This window comes from Megalops cyprinoides, chromosome 14 (genome assembly GCF_013368585.1).
Source record: "Megalops cyprinoides isolate fMegCyp1 chromosome 14, fMegCyp1.pri, whole genome shotgun sequence".
Classification (NCBI taxonomy): Eukaryota; Metazoa; Chordata; class Actinopteri; order Elopiformes; family Megalopidae; genus Megalops; species Megalops cyprinoides.
The window spans coordinates 33,159,120-33,185,986 of NC_050596.1; the positions used below are offsets into that span (position 1 = coordinate 33,159,120).

At 48.1% G+C, this 26,867-nt stretch overlaps 1 protein-coding gene across 1 annotated transcript in view; it reads left to right on the forward strand.

Moving 5' to 3' along the window:
* LOC118788763 (kalirin-like) overlaps nucleotides 1-26,867 on the forward strand; it is a 160,240-nt gene that overhangs the window by 69,510 nt on the left and 63,863 nt on the right. The window contains exons 7-13 of the mRNA XM_036544814.1: nucleotides 380-571; nucleotides 1,828-1,959; nucleotides 4,541-4,771; nucleotides 12,251-12,373; nucleotides 15,610-15,801; nucleotides 23,994-24,163; nucleotides 25,738-25,912. Of these exons, the coding sequence (XP_036400707.1) occupies nucleotides 380-571; nucleotides 1,828-1,959; nucleotides 4,541-4,771; nucleotides 12,251-12,373; nucleotides 15,610-15,801; nucleotides 23,994-24,163; nucleotides 25,738-25,912 (1,215 nt within the window). The remainder of the gene's footprint in view (nucleotides 1-379; nucleotides 572-1,827; nucleotides 1,960-4,540; nucleotides 4,772-12,250; nucleotides 12,374-15,609; nucleotides 15,802-23,993; nucleotides 24,164-25,737; nucleotides 25,913-26,867) is intronic.

A 26,867-nucleotide genomic window follows, 5' to 3' on the forward strand; every position in this document is an offset into this window, starting at 1 on the left:
ACTAGGTACAGAGGCCAGAGGGGGGCTGTAGGAGCGTTTAAAGGGTGGGGGTGGGGTTGGGAGCATGGGAGGTTTTGGAGTCTGGAAGCCCCTGCCTCTGTTGGTAAGGATATGGTTGCACATGACGTGTGTTCGGAGAGTCAGCCCCTGCACTAAGGATAGGCACACTGGAGACGAAACAGATTCCTCCATGACTTTTGAACTACATCTCCCATCAGTCCCTCTGAAAAATGCTTTGTGGCACTCTGCCAGTTGAACAGAGCCCAACTGTATGACTGAGCCCCCAATAATCTGTAAAAGTGAACATTAGTCCTGTAATTTATACTTTTGTATCCTACAGATACTGACAGAAATAAAAGCATTTCTTTGCTCCCCGCAGAATGCCTACGTGAACATCAACCGGATCATGTCGGTGGCGTCGCGGCTGTCAGAGGCGGGGCATTATGCCTCCCAGCAGATCAAACAGATCTCAGTACAGCTGGACCAGGAGTGGAAGAGCTTCGCCGCGGCGCTGGACGAGCGCAGCACCATCCTCGCCATGTCCGCCGCCTTCCATCAGAAGGCCGAACAGGTGCATGCGCCTCACCCTGTGTCCCGCCCTGTCTGAGAGAGAGTGCGCTAAGGCCCTGCAGCTAACCCAGCGAACCAGCGGCACTCTGACAGATCTACAGGCATCAAATCCATTTCCCTGGGTTCATATGCTTCCCAGGAAGCTTTTCTTTAACCAGACGCATGAATATATCTCCAATTCCAATGCAGTCATGATTGGGAAATGATTTATGATGTGCAAGAAAAAAAATAAATCCACTCTGGATTGTACACATTGCAGCTGTTGGAGGTTTTGTCAGGGTACTCTCCGAACAGACGCAAAGTAAAACATCTTAGATTAAGATTGTCATTCAGGGTGCTGAGAGGCAACTGCAGTCGCAGATGCTTCTGTGAGACAATGAACCCAGGAAAGTACTTGATCAGAAGTGCTAAACATGAAATCCAATCAGGGCCATTTGCCTGGTACCTCCAATGGAAGATATTCCCTGCAGTTCATTTTCACATACTTACTGACATTTTCCAGAATATATCAAGCAAATTCTCAACTCTGGCTTGATATACAGTTAATGAAAGTGGAACTTTCTCCCTGTAAGTATTCAGGCAGAAAGCTCTGCCTCTGAGCAGTCTTCCCTGTAAGACTAAGCAGAACACCAGACTTAATATAGATCCAAACTTAGATGTAAAAGTCACATTTCTTGTAGGATTCAGTTGTTCAAATTGTCATTCCACATAGATTCATATTCCTTAATCCCAGCATTCATTTAGTCTAAAGAATGTTTCTAAATGAAATCCCAGTTTTGCAGTAAAAATCCATATAGATACATAAATAAAAGGTTTACACTAAGATTGGAGCTTATATTATCACGTTTCAGACAGATCTCTAGGGAGTGTGCAGCCTGACAGTTTATTTCAAACTCCTCAGAGTCTCCTCATAAAAGCTGTCTGTAACTGTGTCTGCAATTGTGGATTGTGCTGCTGGTGTCAGAAGGTAGGGACTGTGGGACGGTGAGTCATTTTCTTATCAGTGTGGGAGGACGGTGGTTGTGCTAGCAGCAGGGATCCTGCATGTTAAAGAGCACAGGTAGGTCCTCAGCGGGGCTGTAAGCCACCCAGCGGCAGAGGAAATACTGTGCCCTGTCAGAAAGCACTTAGCCGCTCGTCCCCGTGCCAGCGTGACGCTCGTAAAGCAAGTCGACACCGCAGCTCCTGCGGCAGGCTCCGGGCCCCCTCTCATTGGACGTGTCCTCTCATTGGGCGTGTCTCCTGGCTTGTTTCCAGTTCCTGTCGGGTGTGGAGGCCTGGTGTAAGATGTGCACTGAGGGGGGGCTGCCCTCAGAAATGCAAGACCTGGAGATGGCCATCCACCACCACCAGACGCTGTACGAGCAGGTGACCCAGGCCTACGCCGAGGTGAGACACGCCTACATGGGCACTATAACCGCACCAATGACCAGTCAGGGAGGGAGGACTAATAACCGCATCAGTGACCAATCGGGGATGGAGGGCGAATAATCACACCAATGACCAATAAAGGAGGGAGGACTAACAACCTCACCAGTGACCAATCACTGGGGGAGTACTATGGATGTTGTACCGTTCAGTATAGCTTATCTTGTACCATTTACTCTATTTAAGGCAGTACCTGCCAGTCAGTTTTTAAACTGTTATTATTATTCCACCATTGACCAGCCAGGGTGGGTGTACCACATACAGTCATGCTGAACATACAGGAACGTGTGTCATGTACAGCAGTAATGATCTGTCGAGTCATGCCTTTCACAGTATATTAGACACTATTAACACTCAACTCAGTTTTAATAATATAGGGGTAACGATGAGCTTTGTTTCCTACAGAGTGTATCATGTGAGCATTACAGCATACTGCATTGACCAGTTCAGCACTGGTATTTGTGTGTCTGTGCCAGTTGGCCTGTGTGTTCACGTCATGTTCTTTGAGCAGGTGATTGAGTGTCTCCTCTTTTCCGCTCTTCAGCTCTTCGTGTAGCGGCTGTTTCATGGAGATATCCTTGCTTGATAAGGATCTGTTGTGATTGCATTTCACTGTTAAATTACATTGCAAAACAGGAGTATATAAATGTGTATTTTGAAGGAACTGCCATCAGTGAGAAATAGAACAGTTCCCTTGCTGGCCCATTTGAGCCAAGCATCTTTAATAATCTTTAGTCATCTTTATCTTTAATGATCACCTTTATTAATGCTGAACTTAAGGTGCACGGTGAAGCACTGACATGCTTTTGGCCGACGTTAGAAGAACATATTTCAGTTTTTTGGCAAACTCTGAGTCAGAATAAGAATGTGGGAGAAGAGCGTGAGCATTTTTGGAACTCTTTCATTGCCTTACTGACAAACGCGCACTCACTTCAGCACATCCAGTCGGCTCTGTGCCTGTAAATGCGCGTTTACAGAAATGCGCGTCTCTCGTAAGCGCAGTAATACACGAGCGCAGGAGTGTAAAAGCTGGCCTTCCCTTCCTGAGTTTGAATGGTTTGTGTCTGCACTTTGCTGCTGGTCATTGTGATGGAGGGGTTTCTGCTTCCTGCGCTCTCTCCCTCTCTCTCCCTCCCTCTCTCTCTCTCTCTCCCTCACTCCCTCTCTCTGCCCCTCTCTCTCTCTCCCTCCCTCTCTCTCTCTCCCTCTCTCCCTCCCTCTCTTTCTCTCTCTCTCTCCCTCTCTCCCTCCCTCTCTTTCTCTCTCCCTCTCTCCCTCCCTCTCTTTCTCTCTCTCTCCCTCTCTCTACCTCTCTCTCTCTGTGGCGTTCCTGCTTTCCGAGTGCTGTCTGTCCTTCGTCCTCATGTTTCACCTTCATCTTTAAATATCCGCCGTGCTGTGGGCAGCAGCCGAGAGCGGCAGACAGGGAGCTCAGCAGTGTTGTGGTGGAAGTGGCACAGATACAGATAAAACGGATGAAAAAAAAAAGAGTGTCATTTCGTACTTTACCATGTAGACGTGATTATATGTTGAGCCGGGTGCAGGAATGTGTGAGCTGTGTGGACACTGCCTCCCGGACTCATCCAGAAAGCTGCTCTTTTGTTCTTAATATAGCTCTATGAAAAGCTCCCGAAATACAGACCAAACAGCTCGAGTTTATGTATCAATTACAGATCACCTCACTTGCATTTTCCTGTTGAAACCTTTGAGTCATGCGGTGAATAAGCATTTTTTTTGTTGTTGTTACTTCTGTTGCATTCTTCTCCCACCACAAACCGACCTCACGGACACACTCTGTCCCATACCATTGTGCTTGAATTACACCACGGAATTTGGAAAGAGGGGTGAAATGGAGAATACTGTTAAGAAGGATACTGCTCCTGCCACAACAGATGAGACATGCTGCAGAGCCTCTCCCTCAGTTCAATGGCACATGCGTTTATTCTGCATGTGTGTGTGTGTGTGTGTGTGTGTGTGGGTGTGTGGGTGTGTATGTGGATGTAGGTGTGTACAAGTATGTATACATTTCCAGAATAAACGCTTGAACAGAGACCATCGCTCTGAAAATGATGAAAGGAATGTATTAATAAAGGACCTTTCTTAAGAGTCAAAGGAAACTTGAAAATGATTGGATTACACGTGCCTGCTTGCATTTGACTGCTTGAATTGACAGGCTGTTTTTCTGTGATGGCCTGTGAGAGATTGTTCAAAATGTGAGACACATTGGCTAGCTGCTGCAACCTGTATTTTTGTGTTTTCACTGATTTTTTTCCACACTTGTTCACTGTATTTGACTCAGTTTACTATCTTTTCCACTCACCCCCGCCATGAAAAGCCACGGGTGACTTTTAAATGATCAGTCAGGGCCTTATCCTGAATGAAACAACACAGGACATACTCAGTGTACACCACTGCCAGTTTCCCAGGTTTTGCTTGTTAAATTGTAATAATGAATTGGTCCAGGATCCACAGATCTGAGGCCACGCATGATGCTCTGGTGGCTGAAATGTCTCACTGCTGCTGTCTGTGGAACTGATCCCAGGTCAGCCAGGACGGGAAAGCCCTGCTGGACGTGCTGCAGCGGCCGCTGAGTCCCGGGAACTCCGAGTCGCTCACGGCCACGGCCAACTACTCCAAGGCGGTGCACTGCATCCTGGACGTGGTGCACGAGGTGCTGCACCACCAGAGGAGGCTGGAGAGCATCTGGCAGCACCGCAAGGTGCGGCTGCACCAGCGACTACAGCTGTGCGTCTTCCAGCAGGATGTTCAGCAGGTACGCGGCCTACGGCGGCCCAGCGGGGACACCAAGCTTTCTGTGGTTTGCAAGAGTCGGGCCCAGTGTTTGAAAGGGAAGAAAGGTTTTACCGCACAGCCAGCCATGGGAACATCACCATGACACTGAGTTCACAACATGTTAATAACACGGTTGGGTTCTCTCTTACACAGTTAGGGAGAACCCCCCCCCCACCTGGTTAAGCTGAATGCTTAACTCTGTCCTCCCCAGAAAGTAATCATGCAGATGTATTGTCTACGCCAGTGGTGAGCCACTGGGAACATCATGCTAAAGATGCAAGTTGTCATCAGTGGGTGTGCAGGAGAAAATTTCATCTTGTCCCCCCTCTTCTACCTCACCTATAAAATCAACGCCAGTTAATAAATCACAGCAGGTTCAAAAATTAGGCAGACGGAACACAACACTACACAATAATGACAGAGACTGAAAGCTTTTATTGCAGATCTGCAGGAGACAGTCTCACAGATGCACACTCGGCAGCATCAGGGAGAGTATCTCAAAAATGATATGAAAAAAATGACACTTAAGCAGTCTTTTCTATAGCACTGAACAAACAAAGAGCCCCAATGTTTGCAAACCCCCCCCCCCCCCCCCTCCCTCACAGAGTCCAATTCTTTTTATCTTACGCGCAAGGTCCATCTTCTGGGCAGTGTCCGGACAGTGTCTAACCCCCACCTTCCTCCCCAACAGCAGGCCTTACTGTGTAACTTACGGCACATGAGTAGAATTGTTTCCTTCTCTACTCCCTCTCGGTTCTACTTCGAGATATCTCACAGCTGCATACCTTCCCACAGTCTCCTGTACACTTCTGACCCTTCTTTTTTAGTTTCTGCTCACATGCATACAAAGTATAATAGGACGTATTCATATATTGTTTGTTTAAGGCTAAAATATTGGATTGTCTGGTTCCCTTATACACTTCCAGACCTCCACATGAGAGTACATGAGTAGAGATAAGAGTAAATGGCTGATATATCAATAACTTCAGTTAATATGTCAATAACTGTGGTTAATATAACAGTGATCATAATTAATATGATAATAAATGTGATTAGTGTATAAAAACATTAAAAGGGGAAAATGACCTCAGCAGGCACTCAGACCAAGTGTTATGTTTCCTTCACACAATGCAGCTCATTTTGTTTGCTTTCTGTCGTATGAAGCCCAGGGAAAGTGTCAGAGCTGACATGTTACAGATATTCTGTGCTTTTGACTATTCATGCCGTGGCTTCCCTTCTACTACCTGGAGCTAGCCAAAGCTGTTGTGTTCTCTGTGACCTGAGGTACCGAAACTGGAGTCAGCAGCTGCGTTGAGTTTTTAAAATGTGACATCAGTATTTTAATATTGTCAGATCTGTAATTAGATGGTGAATTGGTATGCGTTAGCACAGGAGCTTCTCCTGGGGTTTATCCCTGCATATGTTTAACGTATAACAATTTCTGTGTTAATTTTGGTGTTAATTTGCGACAAGATTATTTCATTATGAGCAACAGTCAGCCTAGAACAAAGACCTTTCCACAGGCTTTTTGCTGTATATATACAGTTCTATGCATATTTTATGAAAAGATTATTTTCACTAATATTTCTGCGTGTCGCTTGGTTGAGCTGTGTGTTGAAATCCCTGATTGCCAGCCAGATTTCACTGCAAACACAAGAGGACTTCATCAGCAAAGTGCTCGAGGGCTTGGATCATGTTAAATTCCACACGAGGACTCTCCACATCCCCCTGCCAAATCAAGATCTCAGCTCTGACCAGCAAATGCAGCTGTGGCTGAAACTGGAGTAATGTTTATTTTATTTATTTTCTGAACTGTGATTACACTGCAAAATATTGATACATTGGATAGATCTTGGATAAAATAGCCTTTAGTATTCCAACAGCCACTCTGTGTGTCAGCAGAAGAGAATGTGTCTGTACATGTGCGCGTCTGGGTGCGTACATGTCTGTGTGTACATCACTGTGTGCATGTATGTGTAAATGTGCTTTTGTGTATGCTTGAGTGTGTGTGTACAAGTGTGTGTGAAGTGGCAGAAGGCTCTGAAGCCATTGTCTTTCTGTCCACGGCATAAAGGCCACTCCTGAAATCAGGACTGAAGCGATGCGTTGAAGTGAGAACCTGTTTAGAACAGTATAAATTGTAGTGTTGTTATGCATCAAGGTGTGAAAAAAACAGACTTGTACACAGCAGTGTGTGTGTGAGTCATTGTGTACACGTTTTGGGCATTTACCCTGTGTGCGTCTGCCTCTCCCTTCCCTCTTGATGAGCTTCCCCCTAATGAGTTTCCTTCTCACTTGATTCCCTGTGCTTTCGTTGGAGATAAGCCATGGTGTTGGGATAGTGTCACCCCTGTGTGACCTACGGGTGCCAGAATCAGCCCGAGCTGCTCCAGATTAACTCTGAATCCCATTGGTCCAGTGGCAGCAATCCCTCACTGTCTGTTTAATCACCGCAAGATTAACCCAGGCCCAATAAACACTGCACAGTGTGAGAAGGGCATTATGCCTTACGATGCTCTTACCAGAGCTGGGGTTGTTGATGACTGTAGTTTGAATGAATCACTGCGAGAGTGAGCTGAGCATAAAGCCCATGTAGTAAACGGGATCAGACTCCAGAGTTAAACCACCATCCCCTCCGGGGAGGTCTCTCTAATCGTGCAGCATATCTGTGTGTACTCAGAGCAGAGTAAATATTACATACAGGGCTGTAGTGAGGAGCCGCGCAGGGCACAGACAGGCTCGTTTAGCCGGCCCTGAGACGCATGTGAATGTATGGGCTGTGATCCACGCTGCGGTGAGGGGAGTCACCACGTCTGCGTCTGCATCATAAACTCCCAACTCCAACAGCACTCTTCTGTCCCACACCTCTGTGTGTCTGTAAGTGTGTGCTGTGTGTGTGTGTGTGTGTGTGTGTGTGTGTTTGTGTATCCATGTCTAAGCGCTGTGCATGTGTGTACATAATACATAATATGCTTCCCTATATGTGTAGAAAAATCATGCTGTAATATTACAATAGAACAATATCAAGAATATGCAGTAACAAATTACACCAGTGGGCTCCGCCCCGACCCTGGAGGACCTCCTCTAAGTGCATCAGCATTGTTCAGTTATATGAGTCTGGTTTTATGCGTGTCAGGCAGTGTGAACTGCGGGATCAGCCCTTCCTCAGTGTGAATCAAACTGTGATGGGCTTAAAAAGCAGTAGAGATTGTGTCCTGCTGCATCAGGGAGGCCAAGCTGGTAGGTTTGGACCCAGTTCCTCCATACATTATGAAGGGAGTCTGTGGTCTTTGGCACAGAGGGCTGCACTGATTCCCCCTAATGAAGAGGCTGTTCTCACCATGTTGCTGAATGGAGTTTCAGTGCTGGGGCTCCAGGCCACAGGAACAGCCTGCTGGAGAGAGGAGCTGAGCCGTGCGGCGGTTCATGTGGATGTGGAAGATAACGGGACGCCTTTATACATGGAGCACTAATTACATGTGGCGGTAAACAGTGGAAGCCCAGGGCAGTTACACCCCGGGGACCGTGATTAGCTTTAATGGGCACTGCGTGTGCGTCTCAGAGGAAAATAAGTGGCCTGTGAATGTAAAGGAGAGCGTGTGGTTATATATAGCGTGTGTGCGCGATTGTGCAGTTTGCTGGTCGCAGAGTGAAAGGTCAGTGGAGTGACTCTGGCGTCCTGCGTGTTCGTGCGTTGTAACGCAGCGGAGCAGGTGCGTGGGGGACGACGCAGCGGGATCCCGCCAGGCTGCGTGTGGCAGCGTGTCGCGCCAATCCTGTATGACAGCGCCGGCCGCCACAGCGCGCCCCGGCTCCGCTAATGAACGCTGAGCCTCGCCGCGTCCCCCGCTGCTTCCCTCACACGCATTAATCACGGCCTGTTAGAGCGGCGGGTTTCCCCCGCAACGTGGCGCAGAGGGTGGCGGCTGCAGCGGAACCCGCGACGCATCCATCGCGACGAGGGGAGGGACGCTCCCCCGACCCCCCCGCCGGACCCGAGAGCGGCGCTTTCGCTCTGTGGCTCAGTAAGTGGGCGATCTCAGCCGTCCCTGCAGAGCTGTAGCCCTCAGAGGCAGGCTGAGTGAGTGGGTGAGAGGGCGTTTAAAAGCTCCTCTGCGAGGGGGATCTTTGAGGCCCTGCTCTGCAGCCATGGTACACACTGTGTTCCTCATCTCCGTCTGTCCATCACTCTCTTCTTTTACTATTTCTCTCTCTCTCTCTATCTCGGCCTATCCTTCTCTCATCTCACGCTGAGCGAAAAGGCTGTTGCTTCTGGAGATAAGCAAACATTATCCGTTCCTTGTGGCCTCGGTGATTGGGTCAGTGGTACGCTGGAAGCTGCCGTGCGGTTCCCAGCAGAGCATGCGCACGCTTGCTGCGCAGACGGCAGTGTGAATCGGCCTCATTTTAAAGCAGGAGATTGGTGGATGGAGCCCCAAAGACAGGGAGACCGGCGCAGGCCTTGTGCGAAGGCTCTGTGATATCTAGCCTGTCATCTGCAGACATCTGCGAGAAACTCGAGATACAGGCGGAGGAGCTGGGACGACCGGAGCTTCCGGGACGTTTTCAGCCATTATTGTTGGCAGCAAATCCTCCCCAAGTGGAAATTCTTGTCATTTCTCACATTACTATTTAAAAGCATCCTTATGGCCCGGAAGGGGAAAAAAAGGGAAAAATTTTAATTCTGGTTTATATAAGTGGTAAGAGGATAATAAGCACAAGGAATGTTTGGATTGGGAGCATCTACATGAAATCAAGACCATTCACTGTATGAAGTAAAAAAGAAAAAGGCCAGCCATGTAGACTGAATCCGAACATCACCACAGTAACGGCAGATGGAGTTTTGATTACAGTTTAACTTAATGAGTGAGAGGATTTATACTTTCACTTTGACATGGTGCTGAAGTGTACTGGGTGTGTTCGTATACACGCACGTGCGCGCACGCGGCACACACACACACACTCGCACATTCTCACACTCTCACACAAAGAAACACATACACACGCACACACACATATACACACACATATGCATGCACAGACACACACACAGTGTACTAGGCTCATCTTTAAAACTGCTGCCCATCCACCTGTTTATAATCAGCATACACGAGCGCTCCATCTCTGTCATTTGGAGAAACTCAGAGCCGTAGAGCCCTGGAACAGACTGCGAAGAGGAAAGCTCCTCATTTATCGTCAGAGTCATTTACCCGCAGGGGCTAAAAGCGGAGACCTTCTACCTAGATTCTGAAAAGCTGCCTTCAGGGCATTGTTTTACGCTTAACCATGTACAGATTTAGAGCGGTTTCTGTCTGGAGCACATTATTCATGTGTCTGCTGTCCCTTGAGCCTCTTGTGTGGAACCAAATCAATACCCACAATGCAACAGCTTCCTGCAGCCATTGTCCGGGTTTATTTATACACAGCATTCATTTTTCTCGGATTTTTTTAACTGTGTCAAGGACAATTCTTGCCTCTTCGACCCTTTTTTATGTGCGTTTTATGTGCGATCGTCAATAATGCGACGGGGCGTTCAGTTCAGCCACAGTCACGTAGTATTGTATTGACAGCTTGACTCTGCACCGGAGATGTGGGAACACACGGTATAAGGCACCTCAACCCCCATACGCAGCGTATGACAGCTCCAAAGCAAATAGTGGAGGTGCTGTTCAATTGTGCGTGTACTGCAGACAGAGAAATGAAAACAGGAACGGACCTGTGGAAGAGAGGCCACAGGCAGACAGCAGGAAGTCCGCAGAGCTGTGTTTGGGCTCCTCTCCCCGGGTTTATGTCAGTAATGACCGCTGCTTTATGGATGTGGCACTAATTCCAGGGATGCTCTAATCAGCGAAAGGAAAACAATTCTGTGCCTGCCTAAACATTCCTCACGCTCCACACACACGCTCCACACACACGCTCCACACACACGCTCCACACACACGCTCCACACACACGCACCGGCGGGGACCTCGTCCTCACGCTCCACACACACGCACCGGCGGGGACCCCGCCCTCACGCTCCACACACACGCTCCACACACACGCACCACACACACGCTCCACACACACGCACCACACACACGCACCACACACACGCACCACACACACGCTCCACACACACGCACCACACACATGCACCACACACACGCTCCACACACACGCTCCACACACACGCTCCACACACACGCACCGGCGGGGACCTCGTCCTCACGCTCCACACACACGCACCGGCGGGGACCTCGTCCTCACGCTCCACACACACGCACCACACACACGCTCCACACACACGCTCCACACTCACGCTCCACACACACGCTCCACACACACGCACCACACACACGCTCCACACTCACGCTCCACACACACGCTCCACACACACGCACCACACACACGCTCCACACACACGCTCCACACACACGCACCACACACACGCTCCACACACACGCTCCACACACACGCACCGGCGGGGACCTCGTCCTCACGCTCCACACACGCACCTGCGGGGACCTCGTCCTCACGCTCCACACACACGCACCGGCGGGGACCTCGTCCTCACGCTCCACACACGCACCTGCGGGGACCTCGTCCTCACGCTCCACACACACGCACCGGCGGGGACCTCGTCCTCACGCTCCACACTCACGCTCCACACACACGCACCGGCGGGGACCTCGTCCTCACGCTCCGCACACACGCACCGGCGGGGACCTCGTCTTCATGCTCCACACACACGCACCGGCGGGGACCTCGTCCTCACGCTCCACACACACGCACCGGCGGGGACCTCGTCCTCAGCGGAGCCGCGCAGCCGGGACTGCACGGAAGCGTACGACAGTCGGAGCAGCTGAGGCAGCTATTTCCCACACCCTGAAGTTAAACAGATTAGTCTGTCTCTCACTCGCACGCCCGTTTTAGGAGCAGCAACCTTGTGAAAGCATGGCCTTGAGATTTCTGAAAGATACCAGGGAATTTATACGTCTACACTGGTGACCTCATCTTGCTTCCCTCCACTGAGTTGCGTCCTGGACAAATGAGTATGATGTGTATGATGTGGTTAAAGTTCCAGCTGTATCACTAACAGTATTGTTCCAATGCAGAACTATAGCAGAGTGTATATACCACAGTTACCTCATTTTTTTATATTTTGATTTCTGGAGAATATTTTGTCTTTGATGCAGTGAACATGAAAGGAGACGTAGCATCTTACTGCTGCAGTTTAAGAGAGTAAGACTCCAGAGACACGTCTGGCACCTTAGACTGTATTGTCTCAGCCTGCAGCTGTGTTCTCCTAACCACCTCTGCTGCTCGGAGACTGAGAGGTAGCAGCATAAACCGTCACTGTGACGGCAGGGATGGAGTCGCCCCTGAGTGCTGGAGTGGGGGAGCTCCTGGGGTGGGCTTGTTCAGGGTACCACACGGGTCCAAATGGAGCGTTAGCGTGTGTTTGCTTCTCCCGCAGGTGATGGACTGGATAGAGAACCATGGCGAGGCCTTTCTGAGCAAACACACAGGTGTGGGAAAATCTCTGCACCGGGCACGAGCACTGCAGAAACGCCATGATGACTTCGAGGAGGTGGCTCAGGTGAGATGCGGGGGGGGGGGGTTGGCGTAGCAGTGCAGGGGCTGCAGGTATCCCAAACGGCATTCCGTCACATTCCAAATGACCCGCTTTTGAATACTGCGCCTCATTCATCGCGGGAGGTGAGAGTCATGTGTTTGTGCCTCTGAAACGTAGCATGAAGCGCCAGGAGACATCCTCCAGCCCCAGCTCTGAACGACCCCATCTACAGCGGCAGCGGCAGCAGTGAGCGGCAGCGAGATCGGCCCCTTTGTCTGAAATGCTCCATCAGCTGTGTGCGTGGAGAGCAGCTGGAGCTCGGGGTGTAATCACGCTGCAGATCGGAGCTGTTCCGTCTCAGGGCGTGTTATTGTGTTTCTGCGTTTCCATAAACGTTCTTTACGATGCGTAGAAATGCGGCCCCCTGTCGCTACCTGGCTAAAAATACCTTTGAAATGGAAAACATGGTCAGCAATCAGCAGCTATAATTAGAAATTCTCTTTTAAACACTGTCCTTCAAAATAGGTTATCATTTAAGATTTTGTGTCTTTGTTGCAGCAGATGAAATTCAATTTATAAAGTGAGGTTTACGACTTCACTGACAGTAAATGAATGTGTGTAAATAAGAGTAAATAAAAACACAGATGTCTTATATTAGTTACTGATTAGAACTGGGGGAATGTCATAGGTTAGCAGGACTGGAAATTATATGTATCTTTAGATGTTTTTCCGATGTAGCTTCAATTCTACTGACTTAGCACATCTTTAAAGGAGTCTTTGGGTCATTCTCTGACATTGATGAATAGGTTACCTGTATACATGTTGGATCAGAATTGTATATTGTCTAATTGTAGCTTGAGATTCATTTAATATTTTTTGGAATATAGCCTTTAAAAATAATTTTATGACCCTGAGGAATATGATTAATTTGGCCATACCATGGAAACATGAAGTTAGTGGGCCTCATAAGATTAATTGTTCAGTACAGCCATTAATTGTTCAGTGCAGCCACCTAAACCCCCTCTTGGGTTTATGTGTGATTGGTCTCATTGAGTTGCCTTTAATAGAAGGACTTTATGGATGCTTTAGGTATTTCTGTAGACTGCTGGCCCTGAAACATGCTGGTCTACTCCCCTCATGACCTTTCTGCTTTCCTCCATTTGAATGATGCTGTCATTACCTGAGGTGACTTGCAATGAAAGTCATTTATGTGGCTGAACTCAACTTTATAGTCATTTACTCCAAATGAAAAAGAGTAATATTTCTGCAAATATACAGTGTTTCTGTCTGGCTGTTGAAAAAGATGTCAAATGCTAGTGTTTTGGCCTGGGACGGGTCTGATGTTAGTGCCGTTGCTCGGGGCTGCGGTCTAATGAGTAAGTGAAGTGTAACCCTTGTGTTGTGCCAGAGTTTGAGTCATTTTCCCGTGATGACGGATTTGTCTGATTTAGGTCATGTGGTTTGCCACTTTCTCGAGATGGAGGAGTCCAGCGTGTACTTGCTGTGGGCTCCGAAAATCAAAAATGTGCATATCTTGTCATGCACCAGAGTCAAACCAGGGGGAGCAATTAAAATCTTTTTCCCTGCGGGAATTTCAGAAGCTTCCAAAAACACGCTCCCACTCTGGAAGTGTAGATTGGCTGTGTTTACAGATGGATGGCTGCACTTGTCTAATAAGATCAATTTCACGTACAGATAAACTGTCTAAATCTGGAATACCATTGTATATCCATAATCCCATGAGTTACCGAGATAACACCCCTAGCTCGCTGCTTAGTAATCTGGCCTTGTATATTTAGCCAATGGGACATACAGTCAGTATTTGTTTTGACTGGCTGGTTAATTAAGGGAGCAGTGTCTGGTCTGCAGAGTAAATTAAAGCAATGCATAGAGAAGCAAGACAGAAGCATCTTTCAGTGAAAGTCCTGTATAGGCCAGTATAAATGCCTGGGCAATTATTGATAGCCATTCTACCGAGAGTCTTCACCAGGAGCTTTCCTTCCACAACAAAAGCCTTATGCTGGAGTGGACCATCTAATGTAGAGGAACCCCAGTGGATTATGGGAACAGTGAGGCTTCAGAGTGGAATGGAGACACTAGAACACAGAGAAAGGGTCATCTATGACATCATAATTTCCACTCTTCATTCTTCTCCTCTGTTCCCATCCACATACATAGCACAGAGGTTCATTTCGCATTGGAACCCAATACCTAATGTGCGGTTGGACCATTTTCAGACCGTCTGGGTCTGAAATGACGGGACAGACATCTTTTCACAGACTTTTCATTTAGATTGTGTCTAATCTCAGTTACCCTGCTCATGTCCTTTGCTTTGGCACGTTTGCCATGGCTTTGTGCTTTAATACAGTCATGCCTTCTATTCAATGCACCCAAATAGGATTTGGGTGGAGTCTTAGATGTGACTATGGCATGCCAAATGACAAGAGCCAGACAGGAGACAGGACTCCTCCTGTAACAAGCACAGTTCTCACAAGCAGGGTGATTTTACCAGTGGATTGTGCATTTTCAATGTGTACATAGATTCTGAAAAGACCATCATATGCACTCAGTACATGTCTAGTGTAATATATTTTATGCAGCAATGCCAGTGTGTATCCATGAGTACAATGTAGTTTATTATGAAAAAGATGGTTCATATATTCAGGAAAAAAGATTAACAATCCACGTATTAAAGGAAAATGGGAATGGGAAAAAACAGGGATAATCAGAGGATCAGCCCCCTACCACGGTGTAAATTAGTCTTGCAAGGATTTGGGCTGTAAGTCCTGACAGACATACCGTAGGTTTAGGTGGATTTAATTATCCGTCTACAGTTAAGGCATCCATACTGTTGGTACTCATCCGGAAGGATCTGAGTCAGGGTCTCACTCAGGGGTTTGGGGCGTCGCTGTGGGATTTCTGATGCTGTTAATAGAGCTGTCTTCACACAACATAATGAGTCCCTGTGGCTGTCCCAGTGAGGTCAGCCGAGCTCTCCCAGAGCCGCAGGGATTAGCCACACGTGCATGCTGGGTAATAATCTGGTCTGATTGATGCTGCTCTGCTGCCTTGTGGCATCCCGCTCCCGGTGCCAGCGCTGAGATCACCTGTCCCGGATTTGGAGCTGCGCTGCAGCACGGACAGCCTTCCCGCTGGTGCGGGCTGGGGTGTAGCGGGAGCTCTCGGGACAGGGACGCGGTGACGCAGCTTCAGAGCGCCCTGTAACCGAGCTGCCCTCTGCTTTCTCCCCGTCGGATCAGAACACCTACACCAACGCTGACAAGCTCCTGGAAGCGGCGGAGCAGCTGGCCCAGACCGGCGAGTGCGACCCGGAGGAGATCTACAAGGCGGCTCGGCACCTGGAGGTGCGCATCCAGGACTTTGTGCGCAGGGTGGAGCAGAGGAAACTCCTGCTGGACATGTCCGTCTCCTTCCACACCCACACCAAAGAGGTAGGTCCTGCTTTTAACCAATCACCTCCAACCCCACCCAGAGGTTAGACTCCTCCACCAATCACCTTTTGCACTCTCACCTAAGAGGTCAGACACTCTCTCAACCCATCACCTTTCACCCCACATCAGAGGTTGGACTCTTCTTTTTGTGCTCTCATCAAAGAGGTTAGAGTCTCTCTCAGCCAATCAGCTTTCACCCTCACAACAGTGGTTAGACTCCTAGATACGACCCTCAGGGTCTGTGCAGAGAGGCAGCAATGATGTAGGTGTTACTGCACAGGTATGGACACTGCTAGCGAGCTCCTTCTCTAAAGGTCAGCTGGAGGTCTGCATGCATGTGGAGTGTCAGTGGGTGGGGCTTATGGATTGTCTGCTGGCTGAATTGGCGCTGATGAGGGCAGAGAGAGGCATAGCAGTCACTCAGAGAGGATCAGCCCGAGATTACTGTGGAATGCTGACTTTCTTTGCCCCAGTTAGTGGACTCTGATCCCCGCCAGATGTGAGTTTTCATGCAGCACAGGGCAGAGTGTGTGTGCACAGCGCACTTCACGGAGAGGGCCGATGTGCACTTCAGATGGCCGGCCACTAAGATGGCAAATTAACCTCCTGTTATGGTCAACTGTCAGGAATGAACCAGTGCATGTTTAAAGGACACCGGAGACGGTTCTCTGAAACATAATCATTTATCTCCTTGGAGGTTGTAAATATGGATTTGAGTATTTTGAGAATTTTGAAATCCATAGTTCATCTCAGTTTTATTTTTATGGAATATGGAATTGCACACTTTAAGAAATTTTAATTATTATGGACCTTTGTAGGTCCTTTGATAGCATTTTTTTTACAAGGCATTGTGGGCTGTTGTCTGAAAAAGTGATCAGTGACTACATCTTGAGTTATCATTCAGTGTGCACATCTACCTGGAGCTTTAAATTAATTTGAAGTTTTTTGGAAAAAGTGAAGTGATTGTAAACAAAACCCATTGAAAGTTTTTTTTTCCATTCCTTTAGATGTAGCAGATACACCAAGTCAGTCCTAAAAGGCAGATTTATAAGCGGTTGTTGTGACCAACCAAACACTTTCCCTGAGGTCAGAGCAGTCATTAAACGGCCGGAAGCTCTTCAGTTCCAGGGAGAAGCAGCGGCTTTGCAGCAAGGCAGTGGTCATCAGCATATGGCTCCGAGACATTTGGCGGTTTTTTCTCGCTCTCCCTGTCCCTGCCTCTCTCTCCCTGTCCCTCGCTCTCTCTCCCTCTCTCGCTCTCTCTCCATCTCTCCCTCTCCCTCTCCCTCTCCCTCTCCCTCCCTCTCTCTCTCTCTCTGTCTCCGTCTCTCTCTCTCTCTCTCTGTCTCCCTCTCTCTCTCTCTCTCTCTCTCTCTCTGTCTCTGTCTCTCTCTCCCCCTTTCTCTCCCTGTCCCTCGCTCTCTCTCCCTCTCTCTCCCCCTCTCTCTCTGTCTCCCTCCTGCAGCATTTGTGGCCGCGTGACCCTGCCTCCTCTCTCACGCGAGCCAGCATTCCCACTCATCCTGCTAATCAGCCACGGGTTCGAGGGGGGTGGGGGCGGGAGGGGGGGGCAGTCTGAGGGTACTGCTCCTCTGTGCTCCGGTCTGAGTGATCACCATGATTCAGAGCACACAACTGCGCTCTGCTGACACACTGCCAGAGTCTCCAATCAAACCGTTAATTGGAGGGAAAAAAAACAGATGGAATTTTAAACTGACATATTTTCTGTGGTGGCGTGGCCAGCCTGATCTCAGTCCCAGCATTTGCTGTAGCAGCGGAGCGTCATGTAGCTTCTGAGGTGGTCGCACTGCTCTGTGAGGAGCTGCAGGAATGTGATTTCAGGAGGGCACCAGAACACAGTAAAACACTGGCCTGGTTTCAGAAGGAGGTTAGCAAGCCGAGCTCACTGGTTTTTAATATTGACGGTAAACCCTGGCTCAGATTGGGAGATTACAGTAATCGCAGTGAGATGGCTTTGCCAGACTGCATCTCGCGGCCTGTTGATATGTGAGGATTTATGGATTTACTATTGTTTATAACAGCTGCATTTTTCCTACCCATTTTTCCCTCCAAATGAGATTAAGTTGACAGAATGTTTTCTGTTCGTAAACGGCTCTGTGTATGTGTACATGGCTAGCCCTCAGGATTCATGACCCTTGAAAAGCTGATTGTGTAAATTATGCCTTCCCTTTCCTGTGGAATTCAGAGGCCAGCTCCAGCTCCGGCTCTGCATGTTCATATCACTCTGGTGTAAAATGTGAAATTGATTGAACATGCTGTACTGTGGCAGCCAAAGGGAGCATCAGATATCTCTGTGTTTTTTATTGGGCGGGGTAAGTGGGGCCAAGGTGGAACAGGGAGAATCATGGGAGATGTAGGCCGTGAATGCATAGGACAGCCAGACAGCCATCGTAAGTTCTCACCTGGACGAGGTGACATTTACAGCAGGACCTTAATAGAAAGGCTGTTAGACTTTGAGGAAGTGGCTGCTTGCATTTGCCGAATGCTTTACCAGCCTGTTTTCAGCCTCCTCCGCAGAACAGCGCCAGCCAAATCACCTGAGATCAGACCCCTGAGTGTGAATGTAATTTCCAAGGTAAAGGCCAAGCACCTACATGGACACAGCGCTCACAGTTGCCATGTCTGAGCTCCCTGTGCACTGGGGTAGCTGTCACGTCAGTGTAATGTCCTGGCTGTGCTCTGACCACAGTGTTCGGTATGCAGCTGAAGTCCTGAGACTGCCTTCAAGCAGGGACTTGCATCACAGCTTATTTTGCACTGGTGTAAATGATTACCAACCCTTAAGCGGAAGTCATTCAGCCTCCAGCCAAGGTGAGTTTGGGTTCCTAGTTTGTAATCACAGAGCAGTTTGATAAGACATGGCACAATGAAATGTGAAAGGTAAATCTGAACTCTTCGGTTCGCTCTGTTGGACGTGCTGAGCATGGCACTGTTAGAAATGGAAGCGTCTTTTTTTTGCTTTCATCTTGTGTATTTATCTTTACATCGATCAATGTTTGATACACTTTGCTGCTGCTACATAAAGAGGCAGCGGCTTGAAAGAGCTACAAACTGCTGAGTGAGCCGGAGGAGGGGAAATCGCTCCCGGTGTGGCACACCGTCGTCTGCGCTGTGTCTGGGTGTCTGGAAGAAAGCGCAGAGGCTGAGGGGCAGCCACACTCACTCTTACTGTGTGACACGCTTAAACCTGCTAATGAGGCACTGCATAGCACAGTCTCAGAGCTCAGCCCATCCCACACACACACACACACACACACACACACACACACGCACACACACACACACGCACACACACACACGCTGATTCTCGCTATTTCTCTCTCTCTCACACACACACACACACACACGCACACACACACACACGCTGATTCTCGCTATTTCTCTCTCTCTCTCACACACACACACACACACACACACACACACACACACAGACACTAAATTTCTCTCTTTCTCACACACACACACACACACACACACGCACACACACACTCGTGTACACGCATAAAGTCTTCCTCTTGCTTTGGGTGTTATCATTAGATGTCCTCCAGTGTAACTCATGTGTAGAGCATGTGTTGGATAGCCACATGTTCCAGCAGCATGTGTGTAATCAGTGTAATTACCCGCTCCAATCACCTTCCCCCTTTCATCTTAAATCATACAAACGCAGATGGTTTCAATGTCCTTGGGCGTCCTTTGATTGATGCATGAGATATTTGTTAGTAGTATTATTATTTCATTTTTATTTATTCATTGACTTTTTTACTTTAACTGGCTGACTAGGCACACTTATGCAAACATTGCTACTTCAGTGTGTGTTCTATGCGTTTTGTACAGTGAGAACTGTCAGAACAATACAAACTATCATTTGAATTCAAAGTAAGAGGCATAAGCTATTCTAAACATCTTTTGCTAAGGAAGTAGAATAAAAGAAGACCATAAAAACTCATTCTCAGATATCCCATGAAGTAGAAAGTCCCCTAGAAAAAGGAAGGTAGTATAAAGTTTTGTTGGTTTGAGATGAGTGAATCCTAGACCCATGGTTTGTCCATTTCTGCCTCTTTGCCTTTGTGAGTGACCAGCAGTGCTCCAGATCACTCATCTGGCCGATATAAATGTCATATTCATGCATCTGATTGCACTGATTCCTCTGGAGCACAATGGATTCAAGATGCTGGAGTATTTATGTGTACAATGATGACCATAAAGTGTTCTAAGGCCATTGGAATTAACTCTTTCCTGTACAAGAGAGATGAAAGAATGCTATTAGTGGGTAGATTGGGGGGAGTGGAGTTTGACATAAACCATGCATGTCTGTGTACTGTCAAAAAATGATTTAAAACTTTTAAGAGACTCAGCTCCAGTCGTTCTTTGAATGGCTAAATGAAGCAACAGTTCCAACACTCACACCACATTCTGGGTTTGGCAGTCTCTGATACTAAAGAAAGGTGGTGTGAAAAATCATGGCAAAAAAATGTTGAATTGTGAATGGATCTTTTTGATTGTATCAGTATGTGGAAATATAATTTTGTTGTCATTAGTGTGGTGGTTTATTGCATGAAGAACAGGAGTGTGACAGCATTCTCAAACAGGCTACCGACTTGCTCACCCCCTCTCTCCACCAATGCAGCCCTCCCCCCTCCCCATGATAACATCATGATCAAATGTATCAAAAGGCACAGTTTAATTCAAACTCGCTTCTTTTATTCTTTCTGCATCTTTGCACAATTGAATTCTTTTTATGTGGCCATTACTTGAAACTGAGTTTTATTTTAAACTGAGTCTAATGCAGTTTCACAGTTTTCACAGTTTTGAGAATGCATGTTTTAAAATAATCCTTTAAAATGATTTAATCCGCTACTCAGACAATGGGTTTTACTTCAGCATAGCAGTTAACATGGCCAAATGTTTAATATCTACAGTTTCTGTATGTAAAACGCAGGCTTTACATGGGTCTCTGCCAAATTCATATTAAGATGTATATTTAACTTTGAATGGAACGGGAAATTAATCCGCTGGCCTAGGTCACAGATTACAGTCTTCATATATGTATGGTTTATGTTGAATTTCGCGCATTTCCATGTTGCTGCCTTAAAATAGGTCAAAGATATTCACAGTGTGTAGAAAGAAAGAGCGAAAGACAAATGCACCGGATGCTGACGAAGTTACAGCAACTGCTCGCGTTGTTTTTTTTTTTTCATTGCTTGCTAATCTCACGTCTCGGCTCAGGTTTAAAACCGAACCTGCTTTGTCTGGACGTGTGCAGCAAACATCCCGCAGAACTCGCACAGAGTGACATTTGTAATGCGGTGCGCGCTCGGATCGACTCGAGGAGCCGTTACCATGGCGACCGCGGACAAGGGAATGCCGTTCAGTGTGATAAGCGCGTTAACTATTGCCGTGATATGGGAATTTACCCTGTATAATCGAGTTATTTTTGCCTCTCAGACTCTTATTAATGTCTTAATCCGGGAGTCCAATTTGAAGAGCTTCTGGACCTTATTGTGGATTCTCAGCAGCATAATATTCGTAATAAATCAGAAGTCCTTCCTCACATGCCGTGGTATTCAGATCTGAGCACTGCACTAAAGCCTAATCTGAAATGCAGCAAGACCTCTGGATTGGCTACATAAATGAGATGATTATATTTACGTGTAGCAGGAGTCTCGGTGTTAGGGTATGAAATTAACTCACTCATATTTGTGTCCTTTGTTACACAAGCCTTATTGCTCAGCATAGACCATCATCATTTTGAATGGTGTTAGATGGGAATCATAATGGCTTGTGTGTCCTTCATAGCTGTGAGCCAGGCTTCCGCACAGTAAATGACCAGGACCATTTCAGAGAGCACAATGCCATTACATTACTGAATAATCCACGCTGTATGCACTTGCACATAGTCACGTTTCAGCACGATACTAATGGAGTAAAACTAGCTATTATACCGTTGGAGCTCTGCACCAGCTTCTCTCAATCTGTGTGTCACCCATTGTGCACGGCTCCTCCGTACATTTAACAGTAACTACACTGCAGTCCGTGCTATAGAAGTCACCAGCAACTGTGTGTGGTCCAGAGTGCACAATGTCCCAGTGAAAATACAGCTGTCCCTATTTACATTTACATTTACATTTATTCATTTAGCAGACGCTTTTATCCAAAGCGACTTACATAGGTTACAGTGTTATCCATTTATACAGCTGGATATTTACTATGGGTGACAGAGTGTGAGAGAGAAGTGCAAAAGTGACTTTGGCTATTTCAGGTTGCTGTGGAAACAGGTTTTCCCATCATGCACCTGTCCTCGACAGTGTGGCTCCTAAAATCGTGGACATTTCCTGTAAAACACTTAATTGCAGTTGGTCTGATTAAATGGTTAAATGCCGAGGCTTTCCTTAAAGCTTTCAGGTGATCCATCAGCGTTTTGTTTTTTCTCTTGCTGTGTTTAAAATCAATAGCCCCGGGCACCCGCTGCACAGAGAAATGGCGAGAGAAGGATGCTGGCGCTGGCAGAAATGGGGGGGGGGAGGGTTTCTGAGCAGGGGTGGGAGTCTGGGACATTACCCACTCAGCAGGGTTACATTGTTTGGGAAGCAATAAGTAATGAGTTAATGGATCAGTTTTTACTTCATAGTGTGATATTTCCAACAACCGACCAGCGATCCCTTACACCACAACTCTGTGTTGTGGGTATTCATGCTGTTGTTTATGCGGTCTGAAGAGCGTTTCCCCTTTCACTCCACAGAGCTTAGGACATGCATGTTTCCCTCACGCTAGAAATGCCGTGGCATTCGGAGAGAAAGGTTGAAAGTCATTGTTCTACATGTTGTGCTTGTGCTTTTGTGGAAAAGCATCAGAACTGAATGATGAAGACAGAATAAAAAAAACAACAAAAGAGATTATTTGAATGTCGATGTTTATGGGCACACACTCTACCATGTTCATCATATTCTGCACAGTTCACAGCAGAAGTGGATTAGCACAGGAAAGCAAAGGTCATGCAACCCTTTCGCTAACTGTGTTAGTGATGAGACTTGTGAACGTAAATCAATATTAAGCCCAGTCACCGGTCATCCACTGTTCTGCTTATAGAAGAGGCTGGTCTGACGTTCTCTGTTGCTTTTTTAACTTGGGGAATCTGAGAACTGGTAGGGCGGACTCATGTTTCAACTGCACCCATTTAATATGACAAAATCAGCAACAGAGCAGATCGAGATACTCTAATAGACACCCAGGGCAGCCCTTTGAAATATTACTCATAGTTTACCACAGAAATATCACAGGATATGGACAGCTAATGGGAGTTTGAGGATCATAATATGCATGGAGAGAGGCAGTGAGTGTTTGAGTACCACCTCAGGCAAAGAGGAGAGGCTTATTTAGAAATGCTCCCTGCTTTGAGTAACGCTCTCCCCGGGTTTTATTCCCTGTAGAAGCACACTGTGTGGTTTCCAAGCTGAGTCATTCTGCTGAGCAAAGCCCTGACCCAAAGCAAGGACCTACCTGTGGGAATCTGCAGCTTTGTCATGAAACAGACTCCTGAATGTAGAATCAAAAGCAATTTAACTGACCCTGCTTAATTCAGTTTGATTGGATGTCAGGTGTTGTGTGTGATTGGTGACTGTATATGTAGGTCCCCTCGCTTTCACTGAAATATTTAAGAGTAACATACACGCTGGGGTGTCGGGTCTCATTGAGATGTGGAGGATTCATTACTGTGACTTGCTAGGCGTGGTTCCCATGGAGAGGAATGCAAAACAGGGATGTTTAGCCTCCAGCTACGTTGTACAACACAATCTGAGTAATATCTGCCCAGTGCTGATTTGTCACTTCACCATGGAGACAGAGGAGGGATTGTTTTGACTTGGTCTTTGACTCAAAGAAAAACGTTTGAGATCGTATTGATTAGTGACCGGGGTGTGAGTGTTGGTGTAATGGCTAAAGCACCGAATTCTGTGGGGGGGGGGGGGGGGGGGGGGTAATAATTCTGTTCATTAATTCAGTAATTCTGTGGACTGTGTTGTGTAGTGGATCGTAATGTTCAGCAGTGCTCAGTAATTCTGTGGACTGTGTTGTGTAATGGAACGTAATACTCAGTAATTCTGTGGACTGTTGTTGTGTAGTGGATCGTAATGTTCAGTAATGCTCTGTAACACTGAGGGCTCTCCCTCCCGCAGCTGTGGACCTGGATGGAGGACCTGCAGAAGGAGCTGCTGGAGGAGGTGTGTGCGGACTCTGTGGACTCGGTGCAGGAGCTCATCACTCAGTTCCAGCAGCAGCAGACGGCCACGCTGGAGGCTACGCTCAACGTCATCAAGGAGGGCGAGGACCTGATCCAGCAGCTGCGGTGAGGCGGGTCAGGGTTCGGCCTTTACGCCTGGGGGGGAATGCCACTTGTGAAAGTAACTCTGTCTGTAAAGGTTTGTGCTGTTAGTGTTTGGCCTTCTGCACTCTGATCCATTGGACATAAGGTGCCTGTTCTGGCCTGATAGCGGCCTGTCTTCTGGGCCATGTACCTCTACTGGAGCCATGTAGGGTATTGTACCTGTCTATGGTTAGCTTAATTGGTCCAGTCAGTTAATTAACCATACACACATTCACCTGTGAGTCTTCCAAAGGACACCACAGGAAAGTGTTCTGTGAGGAAAGGGGAAATGCATCGTCCCCAGCGGTGATCAGGCACTTGCCTGAAATGTCAACCGATGTAAAGGTTGAACAAGAAATGAATTGGTCTAATGAAGTAATCGAGAGAAGGCCTTCCGAAACCCAGCCACCGTGTTTCACCAGACTGTGGCAGACCGGCCCTGAGGCAGCAGAGGGATCTGATCCACTCAGGGCTGTGCGTGTTTCACCAGACTGTGGCAGACCGGCCCTGAGGCAGCAGAGGGATCCGATCCACTCAGGGCTGTGCGTTTGCCTCTCTAATGAGGGTGAAGCAACAGGAAAAGCCATGTCTTCCTTACTGGACTCTCTGCCACTTGATCACACTGGACTGAGCCACTTGCCTTTCAAGGAAGCACTTTTATTGCGGTTGGTGTATCGCTGACATTTTATTGGTGCTTAACCATAATAATAAGGAGGTAGTGAGCCGTCACCTCCCTGTGTTGCTTTTTGCCGTTTGTAGAAAGATGAAAAGATGAAAGTGTGACGTGTGCTTTGTCCCGTTCTCATGCAGTCACATTTGTCTCGGGCAGTATAGCACCGGCTGTTTGTGTTGAAGAAGCACTCTCGCCTAACGGAGGACATTACCTGCTTTTATTGCGAACATCAAAAGCAATCTGGTGATTTTTGCTCCCGAGGGGGGGAGGGGGGCTGTTTGTGAGAGGGGGAGATCTGTGGCACACAGCATTCCTTACACCCATGTCTCTAAAAGCCATGTTTCAAATTCACTGTAGAAGCAGGTATTTTACAGACTCTGAGAGCATCCCAGTCAAAGTGAATCTTTTTCTTCTAACACTTTCTTATCCTTGGAGGGTTTCATTGCTTCTGAATTACATTTCATTGGACTCTGAACTCATATCTTTGGACTCTAAACTCAATTCTATTGAGCTTGATGAAATGCATGTCAGTGCTTGCTGTTCCATCTCCTGAACCCGTTTCCAGGAGACAGCGACACCAGCTGTCGTTGCGTAAAGTGTAGTAACTGCACTGCAGTCTCTGGCTGTGATGTCACAGAGCTGCTCCTGCTCCGTCCTTGTCGCTGATCTCCGCCCTCAGGCTGCTCACTGCAGTCCCTGGCTGTGATGTCACAGAGCTGCTCCTGTTCTGTCCACGCCGCTGATCTCCCACCCTCAGGCTGCTCACTGCTTTCCCTGGCTGTGATGTCACAGAGCTGCTCTTGCTCCGTCCTCGCCGCTGATCTCCCGCCCTCAGGCTGCTCCTTAAAGCCGTGTACCTTGTGCGTTTTGTTTTCCTCTGCAGGGATTCAGCAATGTCCAGCAACAAGATGCCTCATAACAGCTCCATCGCGCACATCGAGAGCGTGTTGCAGCAGCTGGACGAGGCCCAGGGCCAGATGGAGGAGCTGTTCCACGAGCGCAAGATCAGGCTGGACATCTTCCTGCAGCTCCGCATCTTCGAGCAGTACACCATCGAGGTGAGGGGAGCAAGTGGCCCTGGGGACAGGGGGACCAGGCAGCCCTGAGAACACAGGGGACCAGGCAGCCCTGGGGACAGGGGGACCAGGCAGCTCTGAGAACACAGGGGACCAGGCAGCCCTGGGGACAGGGGGACCAGGCAGCCCTGGGGACAGGGGGACCAGGCAGCTCTGAGGACAGGGGGACCAGGCAGCTCTGAGGACAGGGGGACCAGGCAGCTCTGGGGACAGGGGGACCAGGCAGCCCTGGGGACAGGGGGACCAGGCAGCTCTGGGAACAGGGGGACCAGGCAGCTCTGGGAACAGGGGGACCAGGCAGCTCTGGGGACAGGGGGACCAGGCAGCCCTGGGGACAGGGGGACCAGGCAGCTCTGGGGACAGGGGGACCAGGCAGCCCTGGGGACAGGGGGACCAGGCAGCTCTAAGGGCTTGTGAACCAGCAGGCTCTGGGGGCCGGGGGACCAGGCAACTCTGAGGACAGGGGGACCAGGCAGCCCTGGAGGCTGGGGGCAGATGGCCCACCCTGGGGGGAGGACTCTCAGGGACTCTGAGGCTTGGGAGAGAGAGACAGGAGCAGGTGTTTATGCGAATGCACATCTCTTCGCCTATTTATCAAATACTGCAGTGTTTAGGTGAGCAGCACCAGTCTGTTGACTTTGATGGACAGCTTCCTAATGAGAATCGATGTGGAACAGCAGCGCACAGCTGTTCTGGCCTGTAGCTGTTATGGATTAAAGGTAAAGGTGTGTGTACTGAAAATATTTATTTATAAATGTGCCGTACGTCCCCCCTTGCTGACTAAATAAACACTTTATGTGGAGGAAGTAATGAAGTCCCATTGTGTGCATGGGTGTGTGCGCTCCTGTGTGTATGGGTGTGCCCTTGTGTGCCATGAGGATTGATTTTTTTAAATTGAATTCCACTTTAATTATATAAGTCACCTGCTTTAGCGGAT